This window comes from Mustela putorius, unplaced genomic scaffold (genome assembly GCF_011764305.1).
Source record: "Mustela putorius furo isolate JIRA1106 unplaced genomic scaffold, ASM1176430v1.1 tig00000135_pilon_pilon_pilon, whole genome shotgun sequence".
Taxonomy (NCBI): Eukaryota; Metazoa; Chordata; class Mammalia; order Carnivora; family Mustelidae; genus Mustela; species Mustela putorius.
The window spans coordinates 1,064,240-1,090,069 of record NW_025421292.1 but is presented as its reverse complement, the minus strand read 5'-3'; the positions used below and the strand labels follow the sequence as shown (position 1 = coordinate 1,090,069).

Sequence of the window (25,830 nt, the reverse complement as noted above, 5' to 3'; positions counted from 1 at the left end):
TTCTGACTTTTTACTTGGTTTTTCAACCCAGGGGTACATACTCAATAAAATATTAATACTTGTTAATAAATAATTAGTATATAATTAATAATTAATAAAATATTAATTATTGTTCCAAGAATAGGTCAAACAATTCTCCTAGTAATAAAACAGGCATCCAAGACCATGTTAATAAAATGGGCAATGCTGATCCACAGGGTCCAATCCTATTTTGCATTAAAACTGAAGTGGGTATATATACCACATCTTCTTGATCCATTCATCTGTTTGATGGACATCTAGGCTCTTTCCATAGTTTGGCTATTGTGGACATTGCTGCTATAAACATTCGGGTGCACGTGCTCCTTTGGATCACTACGTTTGTATCTTTAGGGTAAATACCCAATAGTGAAATTGCTGGGTCATAGGGCAGTTCTATATACACAATGGAATACTATGCAGCCATCAAAAGAAATGAAATCTTGCCATTTGCGACAACATGGATGGAACTAGAGCGTATCATGCTTAGTGAAATAAGTCAAGCAGAGAAAGACAACTATCATATGATCTCCCTGATATGAGGAAGTGGTGATGCAACATGGGGGCTTAATTGAGTAGGAGAAGAATCAATGAAACAAGATGGGATTGGGAGGGAGACAAACCATAAGTGACTCTTAATCTCACAAAACAAACTGAGGGTTGCTGGGGGGAGGGGGTTTGGGAAAAGGGGGTGGGATTATGGACATTGGGGAGGGTATGTGCTTTGATGAGTGCTGTGAAGTGTTTAAACCTGGCGATTCACAGACCTGTACCCCTGGGGATAAAAATATATGTTTATAAAAAATAAAAAATTAAAAATAAAAAACTGAAGTGGGTGTCATTGATATGTAAATCCTATAATATATATAAATCCTCCCTACTCTGCTACCTTCTCCACTCCCATTTACTCCACATCATCAGTCATACTCATTATCTGTGGCTAAACTCAATGCTTTAACATTTATTCTACTAAGATCCAGAAGTGTCATTGACTTGGAGAACCAAAACCAGATTTTGAAACCATCCCTAAGCAGAGATCTCCCAACAAACCAACTCTGCTTTTTAGGGTTTTCATAGGGGCACTAGATCATAGCAACTGGATTACATGTAGATGCTGTGAAAGAGGCATGGTCTTTTTTTTTTTTTAATTTAAAAAAATATTTTATTTGGGACACCTGGGTGGTTCAGTGGGTTAAGCCTCTGCCTTGGGCTCAGATCATGATCTCAGGGTCCTGGGATCAAGACCTGCATTGGGCTCTCTGCTCAGCAGGGAGCCTGCTTCCCCCTCCTCCTCTGCCTGCCTTTTTGCCTGCTTGGGATCTGTCAAATAGATAAACAAAATCTTTTAAAAAAATTATTTATTTGTTTGTGTGTGTGAGAGAGAGAAAGAGAGAAAGAGAGAGCGCACAAGCAGGGGGAGTGGCAGGCAGAGGGAGAAGGGGTCTTTCTGCTGAGCAAGGAGCCTGATGCAGGACTCCTTCTTAGGATGCTGGGACTGTAACCCAAGCTGAAGGCAGACACTTAACCAACTGAGCCACTCAGGCATCCTGTGGCATGTTATTAATGAACCTAGGTATTTCTTCTTCTTCTTTTTTTAAAGATTATCTATTTATTTAGGAAGCAGGAGGAGGGGCAGAGGGAGAGAGAATTTCAGGCAGACTCCACAATGAATGTGAAGCCCTTGCAGGACATGATCTCAGGAGACTGAGATCACGACCTGAGTAGAAATTGAGAGTCAAACACTTAACCAAATGGGCCTCCCAGGTGCAAACTTAGATATTTCTGATTGCTTACAGAACTTACCACATCCATTAAACATTCACACATTTCATCATGAAAGAATCACATTTATTCCCTAGTCTCTGCAAAGAACTGGCTTAGACACCAAAACTTCATCTCAGACCCATCCAATAGTTTATTGTGTTCAAAAAATCACAATCACAATTTGAAGAAACAAAATTAATAAGTGTAGAAGTGATGTCTGTGTTGAACATTTACAAGGTTCCATAGTAGAGAAAAATCCAATGAGGTTTATTCCAGACACACTGCATGTTGATATAAAAACAGAGGAAAACAGTACCAAGAAGGGACAACAATCAAGGAATGACTAAATAACAGAATCTGGACAGATCAGGAGGACATTATTATTTTTAGATTATTGAAAGGTCTGAAAAATGTGGAAGAATGGTTGTCTTCAGAGCGGTGAATGGTTGGAGTACTGCCAGGTTTATAAAGTTTATGAAGCACAAATTTCTTCACTGATTTCTTTAGGGAACTCCATTGCCTACAGTAGGACAAACATAGTTATCAAGAGCTAAGATGAATATTTTACTCTTTTTCAGATTCCTTCCTCCTCGTCCTTTATCCTTTGACTTTGGAAATGTCTCTAAATATTCATCTGACCTCCGCCTAGTGAATACAACCTTTCCAACATGAACTGCATCCCCTTCTCTCTAAGTGAGCATGAATGAGCAGACCATGCCTTATCTTCTCTCAGAAGTTTCAATAACAAGTTTCAGATTAGAGAACCAGAAACAAGCATTTGCCTTCAAGGAATTTTCGTCTGATGCAGTTAATTTATTCTAAACCCCCAAAAGCCAAACTATAGAAATATTTCTGAACCGAGGTACTGTTTCAGAAAATATGTACCAGAAAGTACCAAGTCTTTCCTAGATCATTGATTCAGTAGTGGTATGTGAAACAATGGTCTTAGGTGGTGGAGATAATTTCCAAGACTGAAGTCGTGGTGTAGGAACACCCTTATGGGAATGAATGTGGGACCTTGAAGCTTTGGGATACCAGATGATGCTAATGTCTGATTCTGTCCTAGCAAAAATAAATCAAGAGTTCCTATCACTTTCTTTTGAAGACATCACACTTCCTTCTTCAAACTGTGTTTCCTTCCTTTGGGTAATTCCATCCATGTTTTCCTCTGACCACAACAAACCCACCCGCAGTGCCTCACAGAGGCCCTCGGCATTCGCCAGCATTGGCCTTGCGCATGCCTTAAATGATGAAGATGGTCCCGACAATGATACCTACCAAACCCACAATGAGGCCCAGGGCACACACCACATTCTCAGTTGTCTCTGAAAGAGGGGTTGGTGGTTCAAACTCTGGGTAAAAATATTATAGACTACAGTATGGGTGTCATGACTGTGGTATGCAGTAGCACTTAGAACCAAATGCAGAGTACATAGTCAAAAGAATATTCATTCATCAATTAAATAAGAAGAAGACAGAATGATATCTTAAGGGAACACAGATTAAAAAGCAGGAGAGCTGTATAATGGGAGAAGACAAGGAATAGAAGTTATAGCAATTGTTATGGACAAGTTAGGGGACTCTGGGTCCTAAAGCATCAGACCCATGCGTCACAGGAGGAAATCATAAAAGAAAGGAGATAGAAGAACAGTCCATACTCCAGTGCTTGAGAAGTGGCTCCTCCAAACCCCAGTGCTCCACCTTGCAGTCATAGACATGGTTGGCTGAGGGCAGGAAGGGGAGATAGTGGAACTTGCAGAAAAGGTGGTCTTCCCTGGGCAGGAAGACTGACTTGGACACTCCTATGGTGACAGGGTTTCCATTTCAAAGCCACGTGACATTGATTATTGGTAGAGAGAGCTTTTTGATGAAGCAGATGAGGGTGTTGGGCTCTCCCAGTTCCACAGGGGTGTTTGAGAGCACGGTCACCTCTGGAGGTACTGGGGACACAGGACAGCAATTAGCCTTCCCTGCTTAGGCTAGTCCTTCTCCCTCCCACTGAAGCAGAAAAAGCAGTGGAAACTCTGCCCTGAGAATCTGTGCCATCCATGGTCTCAGAGGCCTATCTCTGATGCTCTCTCACATTATGGTATAAGAGATAGAAGGATATTTTAGGTACTGGAGATGATTTCATTCCTGGTTCCCCCAGCATCGATTAGGGGCAATGACTGTGTGAGTAACTGTTGGTGGCAGGGACAAGATGTGAGCCTATCAGGAAAGGAACAAACTCATGTAAAGTTCTTGAGTCTGTGACATGACAAGTAGGCACTTGCTTATGGATAGGCTAGGCCCCTAGGAGGAGAAGTCAGTTATAATAACGTAACAAAACCAGCTGAAGCATCTATTTCAAAGTTAGGACTCCCTAGTCTAGGAGTGCAGGAGGTACCATTGGTGTTTGGGGTGTGGTTGGAGCGCTTTATCATGATGTCCAGGTTAGCTTTGTCCACAGCTATGTTGGCCAAGGCACCCTGTGTCTCAAGCTGGCAAAGCGTCCAAATTCTTCCAGCCATCACATGTCTCCTTCTTTTCCATATCCACGTGGAAAATCTCATCACCATCGAAGTCAAACATAAACTCACCTGATTGGTCAGGGGTCAGATAGAACTCAGCCTGGATGATCACATGGTCCTCTGAAAAGGCAGGAAAGAGAGTTAGGATGGGAACCGGGAGGGGGAGAGGAAGAAGAATCCAGGATGTGAGAGACAAATATTTGGGTGCGTGTGGGGGAGCTGTTTATGGAGCAGATCTGTATGGAGTGGAAGTCTGATGGAGAGCAGGGAGGAGTGGGAAGATGAGGCTCAGGTGCAGGACATCCATGCTGAACAGAGCTGGGAGGGGAGAAATAAAGGGACAGAGTTAGAGAGGGTGGACTGGAGGAAAAGGGGCCTGAAAATCCCAGAGTCTTGAAGCTGTTGTTAGGTTCCATGTTACTAGCTGAGAAATGATTCCCTATGGAAATCCAGCAACAGCTCCTAAAAGAGAATTCCTCACTCAAGGCATTTTGCCAGGCATTAAATATACTTTTGCCTTAATTTCAGAGGCTCTTTCAGGGTACTGAAGCTGTAAGAAGTGGGAAACTGTTTCAACTGTGGGTCTGAACTTTGGAATCAAATGAAATCTTAAATTCTCTTCTTTTCTCGGTGGAGATAAAAAGGACATACAAGATTGTATTAATTTTACAAATATAACAGAATATTTGCTATGTATACTTAGGTATATAATGCAATTCGTGTCGTATACCTGGCCTTCCCTTTCCTGGTATAGATTGTTGCTTTGGGGTGACTTTCCTTTCTAGAGATCCTCAATATAATATTTGTGCTTAAAATACGCTGACAGGATTCACATGCCAAAATGCTACTACCATGTACTTAACTAAGAAAGGAGCAGAGAATGTTGTACTTTTTATCATTTAATCCCCACAAAAGATTTTACATTTTTGATTACACTAATTTTCCACAATGAGAAATTGAAACCCAGTGGGTAGCTGGATAATGCTTCTCAGAAAATATTTCCACCTCAAATTTGGCTTATTCAAAGTCAATTGTATCAATGAAATCATTTCTCACTCTTCTAAACTAAATGTGACTGACTTTAGTTTGTAATGGCAGAACTCCTCCAGACAACAATTTATTATACTTTCAGGTTATAGACACACAGTACCTGTCACACTTTTCTTTTATTTCAACTCCAAAGATTGTTTTGCAAATGTCTAAAGTTCAGCTCTCCAGAGCTCTTAGAACTTATATCCCTAGCTTTGCTTCTCTCAGCACTTACCTTTGATAGCCCAGGATTCTTGAGGACCCAACAGGAAAGCCATGATAAATAATCCTGGCACCAGAACTCCATTTCTGGCCATTGGGTGGGGCTGTAATGGGGGTCAGTAGAGCATAAGACGGGTAGAACTGGCAAAACTGGAAGAAAAAAAATAGAATCTGAAGTTAGAATTCAAATCAGTTGAGCTCCAGCCAATCAGAAAGAACTTTTGAGATGACACATCTGTTACTAAGGAAAGAGTTCTTATAAATGGTTCAGGAACAGAACTACTCCAGTCATTAGATAAAGAAGTTAAGTTCTTAAACAAGCAAATAAACATGTAACCAAATAAAAACACAGAAAAGCATGTTCTTGAAGAGGTTGGGAAGTCACTCACTGACTCTTCCATCCCAGCCCAAGTTCTAGAAAGAAATGTACTTGAAACTTAATAGTGAAAATAGAATGAATGGAAACACTCAAAAGTGAGAGCTAATGACAGGTCATTCCTCTGTGCTATGACAGCTGTGGTCTTGAAATAAGGAATAAGAAATCACCTGAAGAGAAGGTAGATTGTCCTCTATGGAGAATGCCTGATTCTTGGCAGCAATGGATGACAGTGTTTCATGTCAGAAGCTTCTTATTGCTCTAGGTTTGTCCTCCAGTGTCCTAGACTCCCAGATGGCCAATTCGACCCAAAAGTTGGGTGTTCCTGGCACTGTGCTATATGAGAGAACATCAGAGGAGAAACTCTGAGTGTCAACACTCCCAAAGCTGGAGAAAGATGGTAGATACACCATAGGTAATGGTTATTGGAAAGAGTGGACAGTAATCCTTACCATCTTAAGTATTACCAGAGATTGGAGGAGACTGCTGAGGACATATCTCATGTGAGGACTCAGATTGATGAATAGGGTGGACTAAATTGGGCAGAGCTTACTTTATTGGGAAGGTTAGAGATTATAACCTGCAAGAGGGCTTTATCATAACTTTCCACATGTCATAACATTATGAAAGTTCTCCTCATGTCACAAATGATTGAAGTTCTGACCCTAAGAATTCATTTGGTGTTCATTATTGAGAAACTGAAGGTTAAGCTACTCTGACCTTCATGTTTCTGAAGGAACACTGCAGGAAAAAGGAAAATTAAACCACACATAGAAAGCACTGGAATCTGAATAATTCCAATACAGAGAGACCTGGCAGCAAGGCAGCTGTTCAAATGGTGAGTTCACTGCTTAATATCAGTCATGACACATATGCTCAGGGTGGATTTTCTACACTGTTGTTCTGATATTTTATCCTACACCACAGCTGTCCTCACAAATCATGAGGGGGAAAAATCTTTTTTTTTTTTTTAAGATTTTATTTATTTATTTGACAGAGAGAGATCACAGTAGGCAGAGAGAGAGGAGGAAGCAGGCTCCCTGCTGAGCAGAGAGCCCGATGCGGGACTCGATCCCAGGACCCTGAGATCATGACCTGAGCCGAAGGCAGCGGCTTAACCCACTGAGCCACCCAGGCGCCCGAGGGGGAAAAATCTTACACATTATTGACTGATCACCTCCAAGGGCTTTGAAGATTCTCTGACACTGACTTCTAGGTCACTTGGAAGAGACCCACAACACATTTTTGCGCTAGATTGTTAAAGAATACAATTCTTTGAGGGAAAGGAATGGGCTCTACAATATCAGTCTCTGCTGAGAATCTGGTCCTATGATTCAGGCTTGTTGCTCTTATAAGGTGCTCTCAGTAAATATATGGTACACATAGAGGCCTTTTATAGAAAACTTTTCATATGTTGTAATAGCAGCTTCAACCCAAGGTGGTGTTTAGTAACTTATGATATGGCTTATTTTTAAAGCAGTTATTGGTTCTCTTCAAAATTACTACATTTGGGAAAATAGAAAGTACTTTCATTTCTCTTTCCCTGTGACAGGAAAGAAGTTCCTGTCCAGACACTACTCATGGTCCCCTGTCCCTATACTCTAGCTTGCTATGTCAGAGGGGATTTCTGAGGGCACCTGTGATGTCACCTTCTCAGTGACATCAGATGGAGAGGAGCCACTGTACTAGTCAGAGTTCAGTCTGAAAATAGAAGATCCTGTAAGACACTCTACATAGAATTATTTGTTATAATTTGCCTGCATTTTGGGGAATTATACCTTTAAATTGTTAGGAAGCCTGGAGGAGCACAGGTCAATGCAGTCCCCTATCTCCAAGAGGTCAGCAGTCTGTGGGAAGGCACTGCCAACATCCCATCTCCTCCAGAGCCCCAGAGAAAGGACTATGTTGGCAACACAAGGCTGCTGCCAAGACTCCTGTTGTGATGCCCTTGTGTCCACTGCATGAGATGGCTTCAGCCTACCTGCTACCTCCCAAATCTCATAATACTAACTTTCACTGGCAGTGGGTAAGGCATGTCCCCATCCTGAGGGAAGGAGAGCCAGGGAACTGTAATACTCTTTCTTCTATTCCCTACGATACAGAGAAGACAGAGAAGCTAATAATTTTATTTACTTATAAATAAAGGAAACAGAGAGAGAGCATGTACATGAAGGGAGGAAGGGGAGTGAGAGTGGGAGAGAATCTCAAGTGGACTCCATACTGAGCAGGGAGCCAGACATGGGCTTTGATCCCAGGACGCTGATATCCTGGCCTGAGCCGACATCAGGAGTTGGGTTCTTCACCAGCTGAGCCACCCAGCCTCTTTGTTAATGGGAATTTTTTAAGTTGTTAAATGAAAATATATTTATATCTTAATATCCTCTATCTATATCATCTATTTTTGTCCACCATGGTTCGCTCAGGTTCTTTCTGCAGGGGCACACCAAACCCAGAGAGAATACTTATTGGGGTATTTGATGAGGCCTTAGAAATGGATAGTTCTCACATGCACCCAGGGCATATCTGGGACCTCACTTCAGGAACCTCCAGCTCTTTCCTTTTGCTTCTCTTCCCTGCCTTTCCCCCCATAGCCCTCAGAACTTCCTATCAGAGCTGCTAGGGGGTTGAGGTGGGGGAGGGGGTGGGAGGGATACTGATCAAGGTGTTTCCTTCCCAAAGCTCTCTATAAGAAGCTTTACTCATTTTGTTTCATTTCTCCTTCCCATCTTGAGAGCAGACAGAAGCTAGTCTTATGGAAATAAGTTTCTATCAGGGTGAAAAGCATCAACTGCTGATATCAAGAAAAGTGCTATTGATTCTTCTCCTACCCACTTAAGCCCCCCTAAGGGTTGCTGGGGGGAGGGGGGTTGGGAGAAGGGAGGGTGGGATTATGGACATTGGGGAGGGTATGTGCTTTGGTGAGTGCTGTTAAGTGTGTAAACCTGGCGATTCACAGACCTGTACCCCTTGGGATAAAAATACATGTTTATAAAAAAAAAAAATTAAATAAAAAAACATTAAATAAAAAAAAAGAAAAGTGCTAGAGTGGTAGGGTCATTGGCCTTTCTAACCTGTTGTGGGCAAATGAAGGGACTGGGGTGTTTGGGTTCATCTCTAACTTGGGAGAGTGGCAGTTTGTGAATTTGATTTGTTCTCTCTTTACCTGTATCTGAAACCTGACCTTTGAAAGCTCTGAGGGGTTTGTCTTTTGTTTTGTTTCTACAGACCCTGAAGTTGTAAAATCATCCTTCTCTGTTAGGGTAGTGTTTGTAAATAAGTACATGCAGATACACGTGCATGCGCGCACACACATTCATTAGCAGAACTATTGTCCTTGTTATATAGGCAGTATAGTATACCGCATGATTTATTTATTAAATTTTAATGAACAGACCATGCTAAAATTCCTGTAAGTTGCACAAACGTATCTGAATTCAGCAATTAGGTTGTTTGGAACAATGTAATCATCAATAGTCCCAATCTGATTTAAGATAAATCCTTTTCTATCCCCTGCTGGAAATTTTTGCAGGCAGAGGTGAGTTTGCTTCTTCTTACTCAGTTCTAGTTGGGGTGGATTTAGAGAGAGGGAGGAAGAGGAGAAAGCAGGAAATGTCTTAGTGAAGGTAATATGTGTTCTCTGGGACTGAATGATGTTCAGAGCAGAGATTTCCTGTAGTGTGAGGTTATTCAGGCCCTTCAAATTCCCTCAAGGCCTCTGTCTGTGTGTAGGAGACACTGAAAGATCCTTTGTGCCTACAGCTAGAAGTGCAGACCGTTCCCCACATGGCCACCCTTTCCAGGATCTGCCACCAACAAACAGGTCCATCTGCCTTTCCCTCTGGTTTCCTGCACAGGGTCAGGAACAAATTCCATTGTCCTCAGTCACCCAGCTTCCTTGCAGGTAAAGCAAACTCTTGGTCCTCCCAGAAAATAATTTCACCACATTCCAGGCAAGTAAGTTCCTCCCTTTCCCACATATCTTAGGGAGAGAGGATAGAATTCATAATTAAGCACAGATCTATCCACTGGTATCATGAATAAGCTGTCTCCTCGACTCTTTGACCACCATTTGGTCAGTGGAAAGAGAATAATGAAAACATATTTCTCTCACTTTAAAATTCTGTAAAACAGGGAAGGAATCGTTTCATAAGTCCATAGATGTCTCTGCATTCAAGTCCCCTTAGGTGAGATTAAGGAAAGAAGATAGACATTAAATAGACATGATATGTGAACATTGCCCTCCATTAGCCACATGTACCATAACTTTAATACAGTGAAAGAAAAGAACATAGAACCAGTAATGTGAGCTATGTTTCTTCACCCAATTTTTCTTCCAGAGTCATAGAGAGAGTAGACTTACAACGTGGCTCTTCTTAGAGCAAGCATAACGCAACGGTCTGTCTGTTAAAACTTGAGTTTCTTTCAAACTTTTAAGTCTCCTGCTTTGTTCCTGAGGAAAACTGGTATTCACGGGATCAGCCAGGCCTGTGCTCTGTTGTTGTGCTCACAGTATAGCGTCCCTGTACGACTAAGTTAACAAAACACATTGACTCCTGGGGCGTGTGCCACATAGAACCTGTTAGCACTGAAGACTGTTCTTCCAGAGGACCGTACCCAGCTTTCTGTGGAGACTCTGCTTCTTGTCAGGAGGGAATTTAGGGTTTGGGTTTCGAGAATTGACCGAGTCTGGACAATAGAACACGAGTTCCTGCCCCCTGACTCTGGGCACGTGCAGCATTCTGTAGAAATGTGGATCCATTGAGCGTGATCTCTGCTCATGTGTGCAGAGCATTAGAACGTCTACAGAGCACTGTGTCCAACACTCACTCTTTCCTAATGGGTGTGAGTAACGGTAAGAAACTGAAACTTGAAGATGATTTATTTAAAATATTTGGTTAGCAATCATTAGCCAAGGAGCTGGTTTCTAAACATGCAGAACTCTCCGAGAATTTAAGAAGAGACAGGAAGCATGAAGATGGAAAGTTCAGAAAGTGAAGAATGAAGCACTAGGTCTGCTGTTGGACTAGGTTTGGGTAAGGTGCTAGAAAATGATGAAAAAAAAAAAAAACGTACTGAGTTAAGGTCTCAAGACTGAATGTCCTAACTGAATGAAGGAAATTTTTGCATGAAAATAGAAGTTGTGAGGAGGAAGTGAGTATGGCATGGGCCCAGCATGGAGTGTGAGGGGGCAAGGTCCGTGAACACAGCAGGACAGGGGGTACAGGAGTGGATAAATGGCACATCAAGGACAGATGGGATAATAATGAGAAGTCGTCAATGCTGTAAAATGCTTTTTTTTTTTTTATTTTATTTGTTTATTTGACAGAGATCACAAGTAGGCAGAAAGGCAGGCAGTGAGAGACGGGGAAGCAGGCTCCCTACTGAGAAGAGATGCTGGGCTTGATCCCAGGACTCTGGGATCATGACCTGAACCAAAGGCAGAGCCTTTAACCCACTGAGCCACCCAGGCGTCCCTCTAAAATGATTTGAAAAACCAGAAGTATAGATATAGAATAAAATAACACATCTTGGATTTCTGAGGTTACTTCTGAACTTTAAAAGTTTTAAGGTAGAGGGTGCCTGGGTGGCTCAGTGGGTTAAGCCTCTGCCTTCGGCTCAGGTCATGATCTCAGGGTCCTGGGATTGAGTCCCGCATTGGGCTCTCTGCTCAGCAGGGAGCCTGCTTCCCTCTCTCTCTCTCTCTGCCTACTTGTGATCTCTGTCTGTCAAATAAATAAATAAAATCTTAAAAAAAAAAGTTTTAAGGTAGAAAGAAAGGAGAGAAATAGGCCAGAGGATTGTTATTGGTTTTACTGAAAGGTATTCTTGGTATGCCCTTTTTCCCTCACCAATTAAAAATACCACTGATAATGGATATATTAAATCGTTCTGTCAATTTCTCTAGATAATAATGGTATTAACAATTTGTTCTAGGAAGGCTGTTTTTAAAAAAGTCTTTAGGTCAAGATCCCACGTGGGAAGTGATTACAGTGGTATTCTCAAGCAAGTCTTGCACCCTGCAGTCGATAATATGTAGGGCCAAGAATAAGCCCATTGAAAACACTAAAATCACTCCAAAAAGAAATGCAGTCTCAGGAGGGGAAGACAGTTGTTTTCTCTTCACACTGTGCTTATAGGGGAATATTTCAAATGTTCTCAAATGTCTTCCCCAGCTCCCCTTTTTTTCTAAAGCACAGTGAAAGTGGTACTAGGTTTCCCTTTTGTGGTCAGTAGTATTTAAGGGAACTTTGACCTTGTTGAAAGTCAAAGATCTTAATTCAAGAAGCTTAATCTAATATTTTCCACATGTACATACTGAAAAATTCCCAGATGTACTTGATGTAATTAGGTTGTTTAAATGGCTTGCAATATAAAACCTTTCAAGTCTTTTTATACCAAATATCCCCATGTTTTCTGGTTTTGTTTGTTTTTTGGTAAGCACACAAGATGGAATGTTCTTTTAGAAAATAATCTGTTTTTTAAGGATTTTAAAATATTTTTTAATTACAAAATTTTAATTGAAGCCTAGATGTAATATTATATTAGTCTCGGGTATACAACATAGTGATTTGACAATTTTATAAATTAGGACATGGTTTCCAGAAGAAGTGTAGCAACCATGTGCAACCACACAATGTTATTACAATATTACTGACTATATTCCCCATGCTGTAATTTTCATCCTTGTGACTTACAAACACTTACAGTGTTTGTACCTGTTAATCCCCCTCACTTATCTCACCCATACCTGCACAAGGCCCTCCCCTCTGGAAACAACTAGTTTTTTCTCTGTGTTTATGAATCTGTTTCTCCCTTTTCTTACTCCTGTGTGTTCATTTGTTTAGGATTCCATACATAAATTAAATCCTGTAATTTGGAAAATGAAGTGATGTTTAAAAAGAGAAAAAATTACTGTAAATCATTTTGATTCTTACAAGTGTATGTTTAATACCCTTTTAATTTCTCTAAGACAAATTTAGGGTTGGGCTAATTTTCTAGCTTTTTTTTTTTTTTTTTTAAATCTGGTAAAAGAAGAATGTCGGGTGGATTTTTAGACAATATTGCTTGTGTTAAAATTGGCCTTTGCTTGGTAAATTGTGACATGCTGGGGAGGAATACCTGATGAACTATAGCAAATGATGGGAACCCAGTATGGGCATCTCTGACCCTTTGTAATCGGGTCTGGAAATTATGCCCATGGAGGTATGATCAGAGGGACTGGCTCCAAGGGAGATGAGGGTGTTAAACCAGGGAGACTCCACTCCCATAGGTGTAAATTCATCTCCTTCTACCTAAACTGTTGCTTGTGAATGGGTAGGCAGACACTAGCACCTGGACTGCATTATGGCTTTATCAAGAATATGCCCCACTGAAGAGAAACCTCTGATGCCTCCCCCTTGGCATGCTATGATTCCTGCCTGTCATCCTATTGAGTGAATCTGAGAGCCAGTGTGGCCGGGGTAATCATGCGACTCTGAATATTCAATGTAAGTACATCTGCTGGCTCTTGAACAGTTTTCATTTTATTTCTTTTATTTCTGTACACATACAGAATGTGTATGTGAATGGTGTGTGTGTGTGTGTCCATTGAGAATGTGTATATATTACATGTATAAATTTTATCTTACAAATAAATAATATATAATTTCATAAGACATTTTTCAAACAAATTGCATATTTTTATAGCTTTAATATAATCAGTCTCATGCCTGCTGTTTTATTTTAACTTTTTTTTTAAATTTAATTCCAGTTGGTTAGCACACAGTGTTACATTAGTTTCAGGTGTACAATGTAGGGATTCGACACTTCCATACATCATCTTGTGTTCATCACAGCATGTGCTCTCCTTAATCCGTCTCATCTATTTAACCCATTCCCAACCCCCATCTGGTAAACGCATGTGTTCTTCAAATTTGAGAGTCTATTTCTTGGTTTGTCTCCCTCTCTCTTGTTTTCCTCTTGGCTCATCTGTTTTGTTTCTTAAATTCCATATACAAGTGAAATCACATGGTATTTGTCTCTCTCTGACTTATTTTGCCTAGGATTATGCTCTCTAGCTTCATCCATGTTGTTATAAATGGTAAGATCTCATGCTTTTTAATGGCTGAATAATATTCCACTTTATATATACCACATCTTCTTTATTCATTTATGAGGTGGTATTGTAGGACTGCTTGGACTGCTTCCATAATTTGGCATTGTAGGTAATGCTGCTATAAACCTCAGGGTGTATGTATCCCTTTGAATTAGTGTTTTTGTATTCTTTGGGTTAATACCAAGTAGTGCAATTGTTGGATCCCAGGGATAGTTCTATTTTGACTTTGTGAGGAACCCCATACTGCTTCCCACAGTGGCTGCACCAGTTTGCTTTCTCACCAACAGTGCGAGAGGGTTCTCCATTCTCCACATCCTGTCCAACACTAGTTGTTTGTTGTGTTCTTTATCTGGACCATTCTGATTGGTGTGAGGTGATATCTCCTTATAGTTTTGATTTGCATTTCCCTGATGGTGTCCTTTTTATGTGTCTTTCGGCCATCTGGATGTTTTCCTTGGAGAAATGTCTATTCATGTCTTCTGCCCATTTTAAATTGGGTTATATAGTTTTGGGGTATTGAGTTGTATAATCCTTTATTGCATATGTCATTGGAAGATATCTTCTCCCATTCTGCAGGTTGCTTTTCAGTTTTGTTAATTGTTTCCTTCGGTGTGCAGAAAGTTTCATTTGATGTAGTCCCAATATACTTTTGTTTTGTTTTCGTTTGCCTTGCCTCAGGAGACATCGAGAAAGAAATTGCTATAGCTGATGTCAAAGAGGTTACTACCTGTGTTCTTTTCTAGGATTTTAATGTTGTGAAGCCTCACATTTAGGTCTTTAATCCATTTTGGAATTATTTTTTAGTCTGGTGTAAAAAAGTGTCCAGTTTCACTGTTTTGCACGTTGCAACACACTTTTTTGAAGATTGTCTTTTTTTTCCATTGGATATTCTTTCCTGCTTTGTTGAAGATTAACTGGCCACATAGTTGTGGATTTATTCCCGAGTTTTCTGGGTATTTCTGCATGTTCTGTTTCATTGATCTGTGTGTCGATGTTTGGCCAGTGCCATAGTGTTTTGATCACCACAAGTTTGTGATATATCCTGCGGTCTGGCATTGTGATGCCCCCCAGCTTTGCTTTCCTCTTTTCAAGATTGCTTTGGCAGTTTGGGACATTTAGTGGTTCCATATAAATTTAAGGAATTGCTTGCTCTAGTTCTGTGAAAAATGCTCATAGTATTTTGTTAGGGATCATATAATATGTATAGATTGCTTTGAATAGTGTAGAAATTATTGAAGAAAGAATTTATTTATTCGACACAGAGAGACATAGAGACAGAGGAACACAAACAGGGGGAGTGGGAGAAGCAGGTTTCCCGCTGAGCAGTGAGCCTGATACAGGGTTCTATCCCAGGACCCTGGGATCATGAGCAGAGCCGAAGGCAGGTGCTTAATGACAGAGCCACACAGGGGCCTGATAGTGTAGACATTTTAACAATTTTTATCCTTCCAATTCATGAGCATGGAATGTCTTTCCATTTCTTTGATCTGTCTTTAATTGTTTTCTTCAGTGTCTTAGAGCTTTCAGAATATGGACCTTTTACCTCTTTGGTTAGGTTTATTCCTAGGTATCTTATTGTTTTTGATGCAACTGCAAATGGAATTGATTCTTTGATTTTAACTTTCTGCTGCTTCATTATTGCTGTATAGAAATGCAGCAGATTTCTATACAATGACTTTATCTTTCAAATTTACTAGCAGCTTCTGTGGTGGGGTCTTTTGTTTTTTCTACATGTAGTAATATGTCATCTATAAATAGTGAAAGTTTTACTTCTTCCTTATCCATTTGAATACCTTTATTTCTTTTTGTTGTCTGATTGCTGTGGTTAGGACTTCCAGTTCTATGTTAAACAAAAGTGATGACAGTGGACATCCTTGGTTTGGTCCTGACTTTAGGGGAAAGGTCCCAGTTTTTTCCCATTAAGGATGATGTTAGCTGTGGATTTTCATAAATGGCCTTTATTATATAGAGGTATGTTCCTTCTAGAACTAGTTTGATGAGGGTTTTTGTAGGGAATGGATATTGTGAAATGCTTTTCCTACATCTTTTGAGATGGTTCTTATCCTTTCCATTACTGAAGTGATGTATCATGTTGGTTTGCAAGTAGTCAACCAACTTCGCAACTCAGGAATAGGTCCCATTTGATTGTGGTGAATGCTTTTTTTTTAATGTATTTTGTAGTATTTTGTAGAAAATTTTTGCATCAAGCTCTTCAGGGATATTGGCCTGTAGTTTTTTTTTAGTGTTGTCTTCATCTCTTTTTGGTATGACAGTGATACTGGCCTCATAGAATGATTTGGAAGTTTTCCTGTCTTTTATATTTTGTGAACATATATAACTTGTGAAGAATAGACATTAACTCTTCTTTAAATGTTTTTCAGTGTTTGTGAAGTCATCTGTCCTGAACTTTTGTGCATTGTTAACTTCCTTCCTTCCTTCCTTCTTTCATTCTTTCTCTTTCTCTTTCTTTCAGTTCAATTTCTTTGCTGGTTATCACCTCTGTTCAAATTTATTACCTACTTCTATCCTAGTTTTGGTAGGTCACATGTTTCTGTGAATTTATCCATTTCTTCTATATTCTTCAATTTGTTGGCATGTAGTTTTTTTTTCAATAAAGTATATTTTATTTTTAAAGATTTTATTTATTTATTTGACAAAGAGAGATCACGAGTAGGCAGAGAGGCAGGCCGAGAGAGAGAGAGGAGGAAGCAGGCTCCTGCTGAGCAGAGAGCCCGATGTGGGACTCGATCCCAGGACCCCGAGATCATGACCTGAGCCGAAGGCAGCGGCTTAACCCACTGAGCCACCCAGGCGCCCTGTTGGCATGTAGTTTTGTATTATATTCTAATTGTTTGTATTTCTGCAGTGTTGATTGTTTCTTCTCTTTCATTTCTGATTTTATTTGAGTCCTTTCTCTTTTTTTCTTCATAAATCTGGCTAGAGGTTTATCAATTTTATCAATTTGTTTTTCAAAGAATGAACTCCTGGGTTCATTTACCTGTTCTATTGTTTATTTAGATTCTGTAGTGCTTATCTCTACTGTAACATTTAATATTTCCTTCCTTCTGCTGGTTTTAGGTTTTTCTTTGTTGTTATTATTCCAGCTTTTTGAGGTGTAAGGTTAGGTTGTTTATTTGAGATTTTTATTGCTTTTTGTGGTAGATAGGTATTGCTATAAACTTCCCTCTTAGAAGCACTGAAGTTGCATCGCATAGGATTTTTTGCCATTGTGATTTCATTTTCATTTATTTCCATGTGCTTTTTAATTTCTCCTTTGATTACCTGGTTTGCCCATTTATTGCTAATTAGTATGTTATTTAATCTCAGTGTCTTTGTGGCCTTTCCTGAATTTTTTCTCATGGCTGATTTCTAATTTCACAGTGTTATGGTCAGAAAAGATGCATAGTATGATTTGACCTTCTTGAATTTGTTGAGGCTTGTTTTATGGGCTAATACGTGACCTCTTCTGGAGAATGCTCCATGGGCCCTTGAAAATAATGTGTATTCTGGTGTTGGGAGAAAATGTTTTGAATAGACGTGGTGAGTCCATCTGGTCCAGTGTGTCAATCAAGGTCATCGCTTTCTTGCTGAACGATTTTCTCATTGATGTTCTGTCCATTAGTGTAAGTAGTTTGGTAAAGCTTCCTACTATTATTGTGTTATTATCAATTATTCCTTTATGTTTGTTATTAACTGTTTTATGTATTTGGATGCTTCTGTGCTGGGTGTATAAATGTTAAGAATTGATATATCTCCTAGTTGGATTGTACATTTTATTATTACATAATGTCCATCTTTGTCTCTTGTTGAACTCTTTGTTTTAAACTCTATTTTGTCCAATTTAAGTATTGCTTCTCTTGCTTTCTTCTGACTCTAATTGCAAGGTCGATATTTCTCTATCCTCTCAGTTTTCAGTCTTCAGGTGTCTTTAAGTCTAAAACGAGTTTCTTGTAGGTGGTATGTAAATGAGACTTTTTTTTTTATTATTTGTTCTGACACCCTATGTCTTTTGATTGGAACGTTTATTCTATTACATTAAAAGTTATTATTGACAAATATGTTTTTATTGTCATTTGGTTATTTATTTTGCGGTTGTTTCTGAAGTTTTTCTCTGATCCTTTCTTTCTTTTTTTCATGGGTTGTTGATTTTATTTGGTAATATATTTGGATTTATATCCCAGCCATGTCTACTGACTTTTAAAACTCCAGGCTTCAAGTCCCAGTAGTTATAGAAATTCAGGAGCCCCAGGCACTCTCACTTGCCAAATCAATTGTTATAGGGATTTGTTTTCCCTGTGTGCTCCCTTGTGTTTTAGTCTGTCTTTAAACTTTCTCTGAGACTGGGGCTCTTTCCCCTGCACAGCAGTCACAGCCTTTTTCTCTCCCAAGCCTTGTCCCTCCACTTCCTACCTTCTTAGATCTGACCTCTTCTCTACCTTTAGTTGTGGACTGTGTTCTGCCTGTCTTCAGGCCAATTCCTGGGGTATTTAGGATGACTTGATAGCTATCTAGATAGAGGGAAGCCTAGGGATCCCCTACTCTACTCCTATATGCCCCCCTATTTTTAGCTTTTTTTTGTTACCAAATTTAATTTACATGAAATAAACCTGTCATAAATACCCCAGGATAGGTGCCTAGTATTTTCAAATATGTCAAAGAGATATTAAAATATTAGGGTGAGAGACTTCTGGTTCTAGGGAAAGATGGACTAGATACAATTCTTCCTATTCCTCCAATTGGTACAGCTAAGACAAAGAGAAGAAGACTGGAAAAGGTGGAGAAAAGAAGGCAGATTAGCTACAGACCTTGGCATTGATCAGTAATAGAGTGGTGATTTCCGTGTGTGTGTGTGTGTGTGTGTTTTAACAAATATATCCAGGAGTGGTTGCTAAAGAAACTGGAAACCAGGAAACACCAAGAAGCACAGACCAAAATGCCCTTAAAAAAGCACGTTTTCTTTACCTAAAGGAAGAGTGAAGGACATCCCTAGCAAGGCAGAACATGTAGGTAATAACCACACTACACTAGTCAAATGAACAGAGAAATCTGTGCCTCTTGATTGACCTAAGCAGGAAATGCTTAATGAGGAGCATAGACTACTACCCAGCTTGGCTGTAAGGAGGCACCCCAGAAACCCACTGGGAGTGTGTCAGAGGAAACCTACTAGGGACGCAAGTCTCTAACCACCGTCTTTTGAGAGTAGGTCACATTCACATTATGGCACTAAGGAAGTCTCTACAGAAGGCCTGAATTTCTGCAAAACAAGATTGTAATGACACAACGCTCTCTTCACTGCCAGGGTTGGTAAGAAGAGGCCTGATGGAAAGCTGAGACTTTCAACCGACCTAGCTATAATGAGGCACTCCTAGTATACTAATGCTAGTGAAGGATATGTTTGAACAGTGAAAAGGTGCCCCTCATTACCCAGTCATGGTTGTGCAACCAGAGGGCTAGTAGGGAGCCTGAATTTCTATATCCACCCTGAGGTCCCAAGGCACTCCTCCTACATGGGTACCAATGGAGCCAGGTGGAGAACCTGGAATTTCAAACCTATCTGGCAGTAATGAGGTGGCAACATCCCACTTCCTCTCCTGGACTGGTATCAGGAAATCAGGGTAAAACAAATATAAATAAGATAGAGAATCCTTTAACATGAAGTTCAAAATGTCCATGACATAATAAGAAAATAGATACCATAACACAAATCAGAAAAATCTCAACATTAATAACAAAAGATAATCAACAGACAGCAATGCTGAGATGACATGTGTGTCAGAATTGTCTTCCAAGGATTTTAAAGCTATCATCAAAAAATATTTGGATGAGCCTCAGCAATCAGACAACAAAAAGAAATAAAAGACACTTAAATCAGCAAAAAAGAAGTCAAACTCTCAAACTCTCACTCTTTGCAGATGATATGGTCCTTTATGTATAATACCCCAAATGCCCTTTATGTATAACACCCCAAAACTGCTAGAACTCATTGAGGAATTCAGTAAAGTGGCAGGATATAAACACAATGCATAGAAATCAGTTGTATCTCTATATATCAATAAGACAGAAGAAAGAGAAATTAAGGAGTCGATCCCATTTACATTTGCACCATAAGATACCTAGAAATAAACCTAGGAATAAACCTAACCAAAGAGGCAAAGAATCTATACTCAAAAACTATAAAGTACTCATGAAAGAAATTGAGGAAGACACAAAGAAATGGAAAAAAATGTTCTATGCTCATGGATTGGAACAGCAATATTGTGAAAATGTCTATGCTACCTAAAGCAATCTACATATTTAATGCAATTCCTATCAAATTACCATCATTTTTTTTCAAAGAAATGGAACAAATAATCCTAAAATTTATATGGAACCAGGCAAGACCTCGAATAACCAGAGGAATGTTGGAAAAGAAATCCAAAGTTGGTGGCGCCACAATTCCAGACTTCAAGCTCTATTTCCAAGCTGCCATCATCAAGACAGTAAAGTACTGGCACAAAAACAGATACATAGATCAATGGAACAGAATAAAGACCCCGGAAATGGACCCTCAACTCTATGGTCAACTAATCTTTGACAAAGCTGGATAGAATTTCCAATGGAAAAAAGACAGTCTCTTCAACAAGTGGTGTTAGATAATTTGACAGCCACATGCAGAAGAAGGAAACTGGACTATGTCCTCACACCACAGCAAAAATAGACGCAAAATGGGTGAATGACTTCAATGTGAAACAGGAATCCCTCCAAATCCTTGAGAAGAACACAGGCAGCAACCTCCTTGACCTCAGCTGCAGCAACTTCTTCCTGGAAACATCACCAAAGGCAAGGGAAGCAAGAGCAAAAATGAACTATTGGGAGTTCATCAAAATCAAAAGTTTTTGCACAGCAAAGGAAACAGTCAACAAAACCAAAGGACAGCTGACAGAATGGGAGAAGATATATGCAAATGACATATCAGAAAAAGGGCTAGTACCCAAGATTCTATAAAGAATTATCAAACTCAACACCCAAAGAACAAAGAATCCAATTAAGAAATGGGCAGAAGACATTAACAGACAGTTCTGCAAAGAAGACATCCAGATGGCCAAGAGATATATGAAAAAGTGCTCCACATCACTCAGGGAAATACAAATCAAAACCACAATGAGATATCACCTTATACCAGTCAGAATTGCTAAAATTAACAAGTCAGGGAATGATAGATGTTGGCCAGGATGCAGAGAAAGGGGAACCCTCTTACACTGTTGGTGGGAATGCAAGTTGGTGCAGCCACTCTGGAAAACAGTATAGAGGCTCCTCAAAAAGTTGAAAATAGAACTACACTGAGACCTAGCAATCACAATACTCATATTTACCCTAAAGATACAAATGTAGAGATTCAAAGGGACATGTGCACTCAAATGTTTTGATTTTGTGCTCCACTGCTCTACAGCTTGCTGGGAGCTGACCCCTTTCCCTGCAGTCTCTCTTCTATCATTTCGGATTCACTTTTCCACTTGTCCTACCTTCCAGAAAGTGGTTGATTTTCTGTTGGTAGAATTGTTGCTCTTCTTCTGTCCAATCTCCTGTAGAGTTTGTAGGTGTTCAGAATGGTTTGATAACTATCTAGCTGAACTCCTGGGACCTGATGATATTTAGGTCTCCTACTCCTCCACCATCTTGCTCCTCCCTGCCTAGCCCTTCTTTCTTAATGAATTTCTCTCTTTTTGACCTAAAAAAAGATTGAACTGATTTTATTCACTATGATAATAAGAGTATATAATTTAATTCTATGGTTATTACTTTTTAACATTATAAATATAACACTAAACCTGTTGTTCAACTGAAGGAAAAATACCATCACATACGGAAAAACAGATGAGAAATATGTTGCACATATGGAAAAATAGATGAGAAATATGTTGCTTTGTTTTTCATTTCTCACCCACTTATAGATATTTCATTGTAATCAAGGTTCACATACTGTATTAATTGGGATGTAACCCACCTAATAAGATAATCAAAGACATGGAACCCAATTACAGATATGCTTCAAGATTTATATTTTACTGAAAGGTTTAGTTTTGGATCTCATTAAATTGTATGACAATACCCATGTAACATAATGTTAAAAGTAATAGAATACCTTAATAAATGTTATCCTTATAGAAAAAAGTTATCTCTTCATCACAGACTTGGGAAAATAGAATATGCTATCTCATGTCTTCACTGAATTACATTTTCATGTCATATGCTAATCTTTTGTCATGGGCTAATAAAAGATATGCCCATTGTGAAATGTTTCTATCACTTCTCCAAAACAGTTGTATGGCCCTTCAACATTTCCATACCATTCATTGTGACCATAATAAAGACCCATGAAAATTTTAATTGAAAACATATAAGGTATGTATTGGATAACTAATGTGTTTTTCTTGATAAGATACAAGAAAGTTCACGATCCATTGTATTTTCTTCTTTTAATCAGTCCCACAAAACTTCAGACCTAAAGGTAAGGTATGCACAGTAATTCTATTATCTTTGGCTTTATTGTGTTTATCAGTATTTTCTCCCAAACATTTTTTCTTTCATCTGCTACCTTAAAAAAAATTTATTTAAATTCTAGTTAGCTAACATAGAGTGTAATATTAGTTTCAGGTGTAGAGTTTATTGATTCAACACTTATATACAACACCCAATGCTCATCACAAATGCCCTCTTTAATCCCCACCACGTATTTAGCCCATCCACCCAACTAGGTTTTCTCCAGTAACCATCAGTTTATTCTCTGTAGTTAAGAGTCTGTTATTTGGTTTGTCCCTCTCTTTTTTCACCTATGATCATTTGCTTAGTTTCTTAAATTCCACATATTAATGAAATCATATGGTATCTGTCTTTCTCTGACTGACTTATTTTACAGAGCCTAATACTCTCTAGCTTCATCCATGTTGTTGCAAATGGCCAGAGTTCATTCTTTACATTCTTTATTATGGTTGAGTCTATTCCATTATGTGTATGCATGTGTATGTATATATATCTATATGTATATAGATATATATAGTGTGATATATAATGGAATATATGTAAATATATCTATATGTGTGTGTATGTGTATACCACCAAGTATATACATACCATATCTTTTTTTTTTTATTCCCCAAAGGAGGTTGTTTTTTTTTTTTTTTTTGATTTTTAAACCCAGATCTTTATTACCAGAGTTCTTTTCTTTCTTTTTCTTTCTTTTTTTTTTTTTTTTGCTTGTTTAAATTTTTTTATGATGACAGCTTTGTAATAGAGCTTGAAGTCCGGAATTGTGAAGCCACCAACTTTGGATTTCTTTTTCAATATCCCTTTGGCTATTCGAGGTCTTTTCTGGTTCCATATAAATTTGAGAATTATTTATTCCATTTCTTTGAAAAAGATGGATGGTACTTTGATAGGAATTGCATTAAATGTGTAGATTGCTTTAGGTAGCATAGACATTTTCACAATATTTATTCTTCCAATTCAGGAGCATGGAACATTTTTCTATTTCTTTGTGTCTTTCTCAATTTCTTTCATGAGTACTTTATAGTTTTCTGAGTATAGATTCTGTGCCTCTTTGGTTAGGTTTATTCCTAGGTATCTTATGTTTTGGGGTGCAATTGTAAATGGGATTGACTCCTTAATTTCTCTTTCTTCTGTCTTGTTGTTGGTGTAGAGAAATGCAACTGATTTCTGTGCATTGATTTTATATCCTGACACTTTACTGAATTCCTGTATAAGTTCTAGCAGTTTTGGAGTGGAGTCTTTTGGGTTTTCCACATATAGTATCATATCATCTGCGAAGAGTGAGAGTTTCACTTCTTCTTTGCCGATTTGGATGCCTTTAATTTCCTTTTGTTGTCTGGTTGCTGAGGCTAGGACTTATAGTACTATGTTGAATAGCAGTGGTGATTATGGACATCCCTACCGTGTTCCTGACCTTAGCGGAAAAGCTTTCAGTTTTTCTCCATTGAGAATGATATTTGCGGTGGGTTTTTCATAGATGGCTTTGATGATATTGTTTTTCCAACGTGAGATACTATGTTTGTGCTATTCTGAAATGTTCAAACATATACTGCTTTATGTTAAGAAATGTAAGATAAATATTGAGAACATATTTTGGATTTAGGAATTTGGAACCACTGTTATTTTTAAGAGGAAGGAGACTTGTACGGGAACTGTGGGAGCCATTACATAAGATAAATACAAATTTTTTCATTTCCAGATGAAATTGAGGATGGTGATGAAAGGAATCTTCTAGAGGATCTAGAATTTGTACACAGTAGATGTCACAAATTATGTAAAATGCTATCATATCTTAAAAGTAGTTCCACTGGTATGCATGTTTATGCATAAGGTTCTAAAAACAATTCCATGATAAGGGCATTATTTTCTTCAGAAACTGAATGTGAGGTGCAATGTAAGGACTAACCTTCTGGAGTTTGGACTTCCATATAACTTGGCTCAGCCAGGAGGGCATCATCTACTCACCTTTAATCCTTGCCGAAGTTGTTTAACTTCCATCCCTCATTTCATTCCCTGCATTGGTAGGAATGAAAAGGGTACTCAAATCACAGAGATAATGTGAGAATTAAATAAAATTAGGATATATAAAATCCCTTGTGTAATCCTAGGTACAAACTCAAATACTCAAGAATTGCCCAATAAATTTTAGTCATTTCATTGCAGCACGGTGAGTACTCTCTTAATAGAAATATTAAGGCATATAAGAAAGGCTGCTTATCAGCAAGGCTTGGGTGTGAATTAATACAGAACTTTAGATAGTTGTGCTTTAAGATCTATTCTGAACCTGAGATATTGTAATCATATTAATATAATGTGTAATAATTATCTAAAAGTGGGATTATCTGTTTAAAATTATATGGTTACATGAAAGGATGTAACTCATAGTTTTACTACAGTGTGTCTTTCCTGGACCCCTTGATATATTCATTAGCCAAGTTTTCTCATATTTCCTCTTTGGATAAAGTAGGAGAAGATGAATAATAAAGAGCTATTTTTTGAATAAAATAAGGAAATCAGGGTACCAGAAGTAAGTGATTGAACACCATTTCACATAAAATATGAATTATTCTAAAGCAGAGTGGTTGTTCCAAGGCTGACTTTGCATCCTTAATCAATCTCTCAGCTCTGTGAATGTTTTGATTTTGACAGTTGGATCTATCACATTTTTAGGTTAAGTGTTACGCAAAGGAATTTTCAAGACCATCCATCCACATAGATCATGTCTTCTAAGTCCCTTTCTCTCTCTCTCTTTTTTAAAGATTTTATTTATTTATTTGACAGAGAGAGATCAAAAGTAGACATAGAGGTAGGCATAGAGGGAGGAAGCAGTCTCCCTGTTGAGCAGAGAGTCTGATGCGGGGCTCGATCCCAGGACCCTGGGATCATGACCTCAGCTGAATGCAGAGGCTTTAGCCCACTGAGCCACTCAGGCGCCCCTAAGTCCCTTTCTCTATGTGTATTCTGGAGATGCCACTAGATTTAGGTGCCAAATCCAGAAAACCTTTTCATTCAGGTTAAGGTAATTATATTCTAAATTTAATAAAATTTAAATTCCAAGTCCCTTTACTTTATCAAAGGCATCTCTAGTTATAAGACTATGCAGACTATCTTCTCCAATCAACAGCTGCATTTCTAGCCTATCATCAGTTACCAGGAGATGCTGCTGCCTGAGCTGTCCATAGAATGACAGCATTGTTCAGTATTAAAATAACTGTAAGATCACAGAGCCTTCATTTCAGTGGTGAGAGGAAAAGGAATTCCTTCAAATCTACAACAACAAGTTGTGATGT

General features: G+C 38.8%; 1 protein-coding gene across 1 annotated transcript; it reads right to left on the bottom strand.

The window, feature by feature from the left end:
• Nucleotides 1-2,308: 2,308 nt before the first annotated feature.
• Nucleotides 2,309-5,679, bottom strand: LOC106003441 (mamu class II histocompatibility antigen, DR alpha chain). The gene is given in 5 exon segments (XM_045074662.1): nucleotides 2,309-3,722; nucleotides 4,169-4,261; nucleotides 4,264-4,291; nucleotides 4,294-4,412; nucleotides 5,557-5,679. Coding segments are annotated over 5 exon segments (438 nt in total). The 5' UTR covers nucleotides 5,639-5,679; the 3' UTR covers nucleotides 2,309-3,606.
• Nucleotides 5,680-25,830: the final 20,151 nt, after the last annotated feature.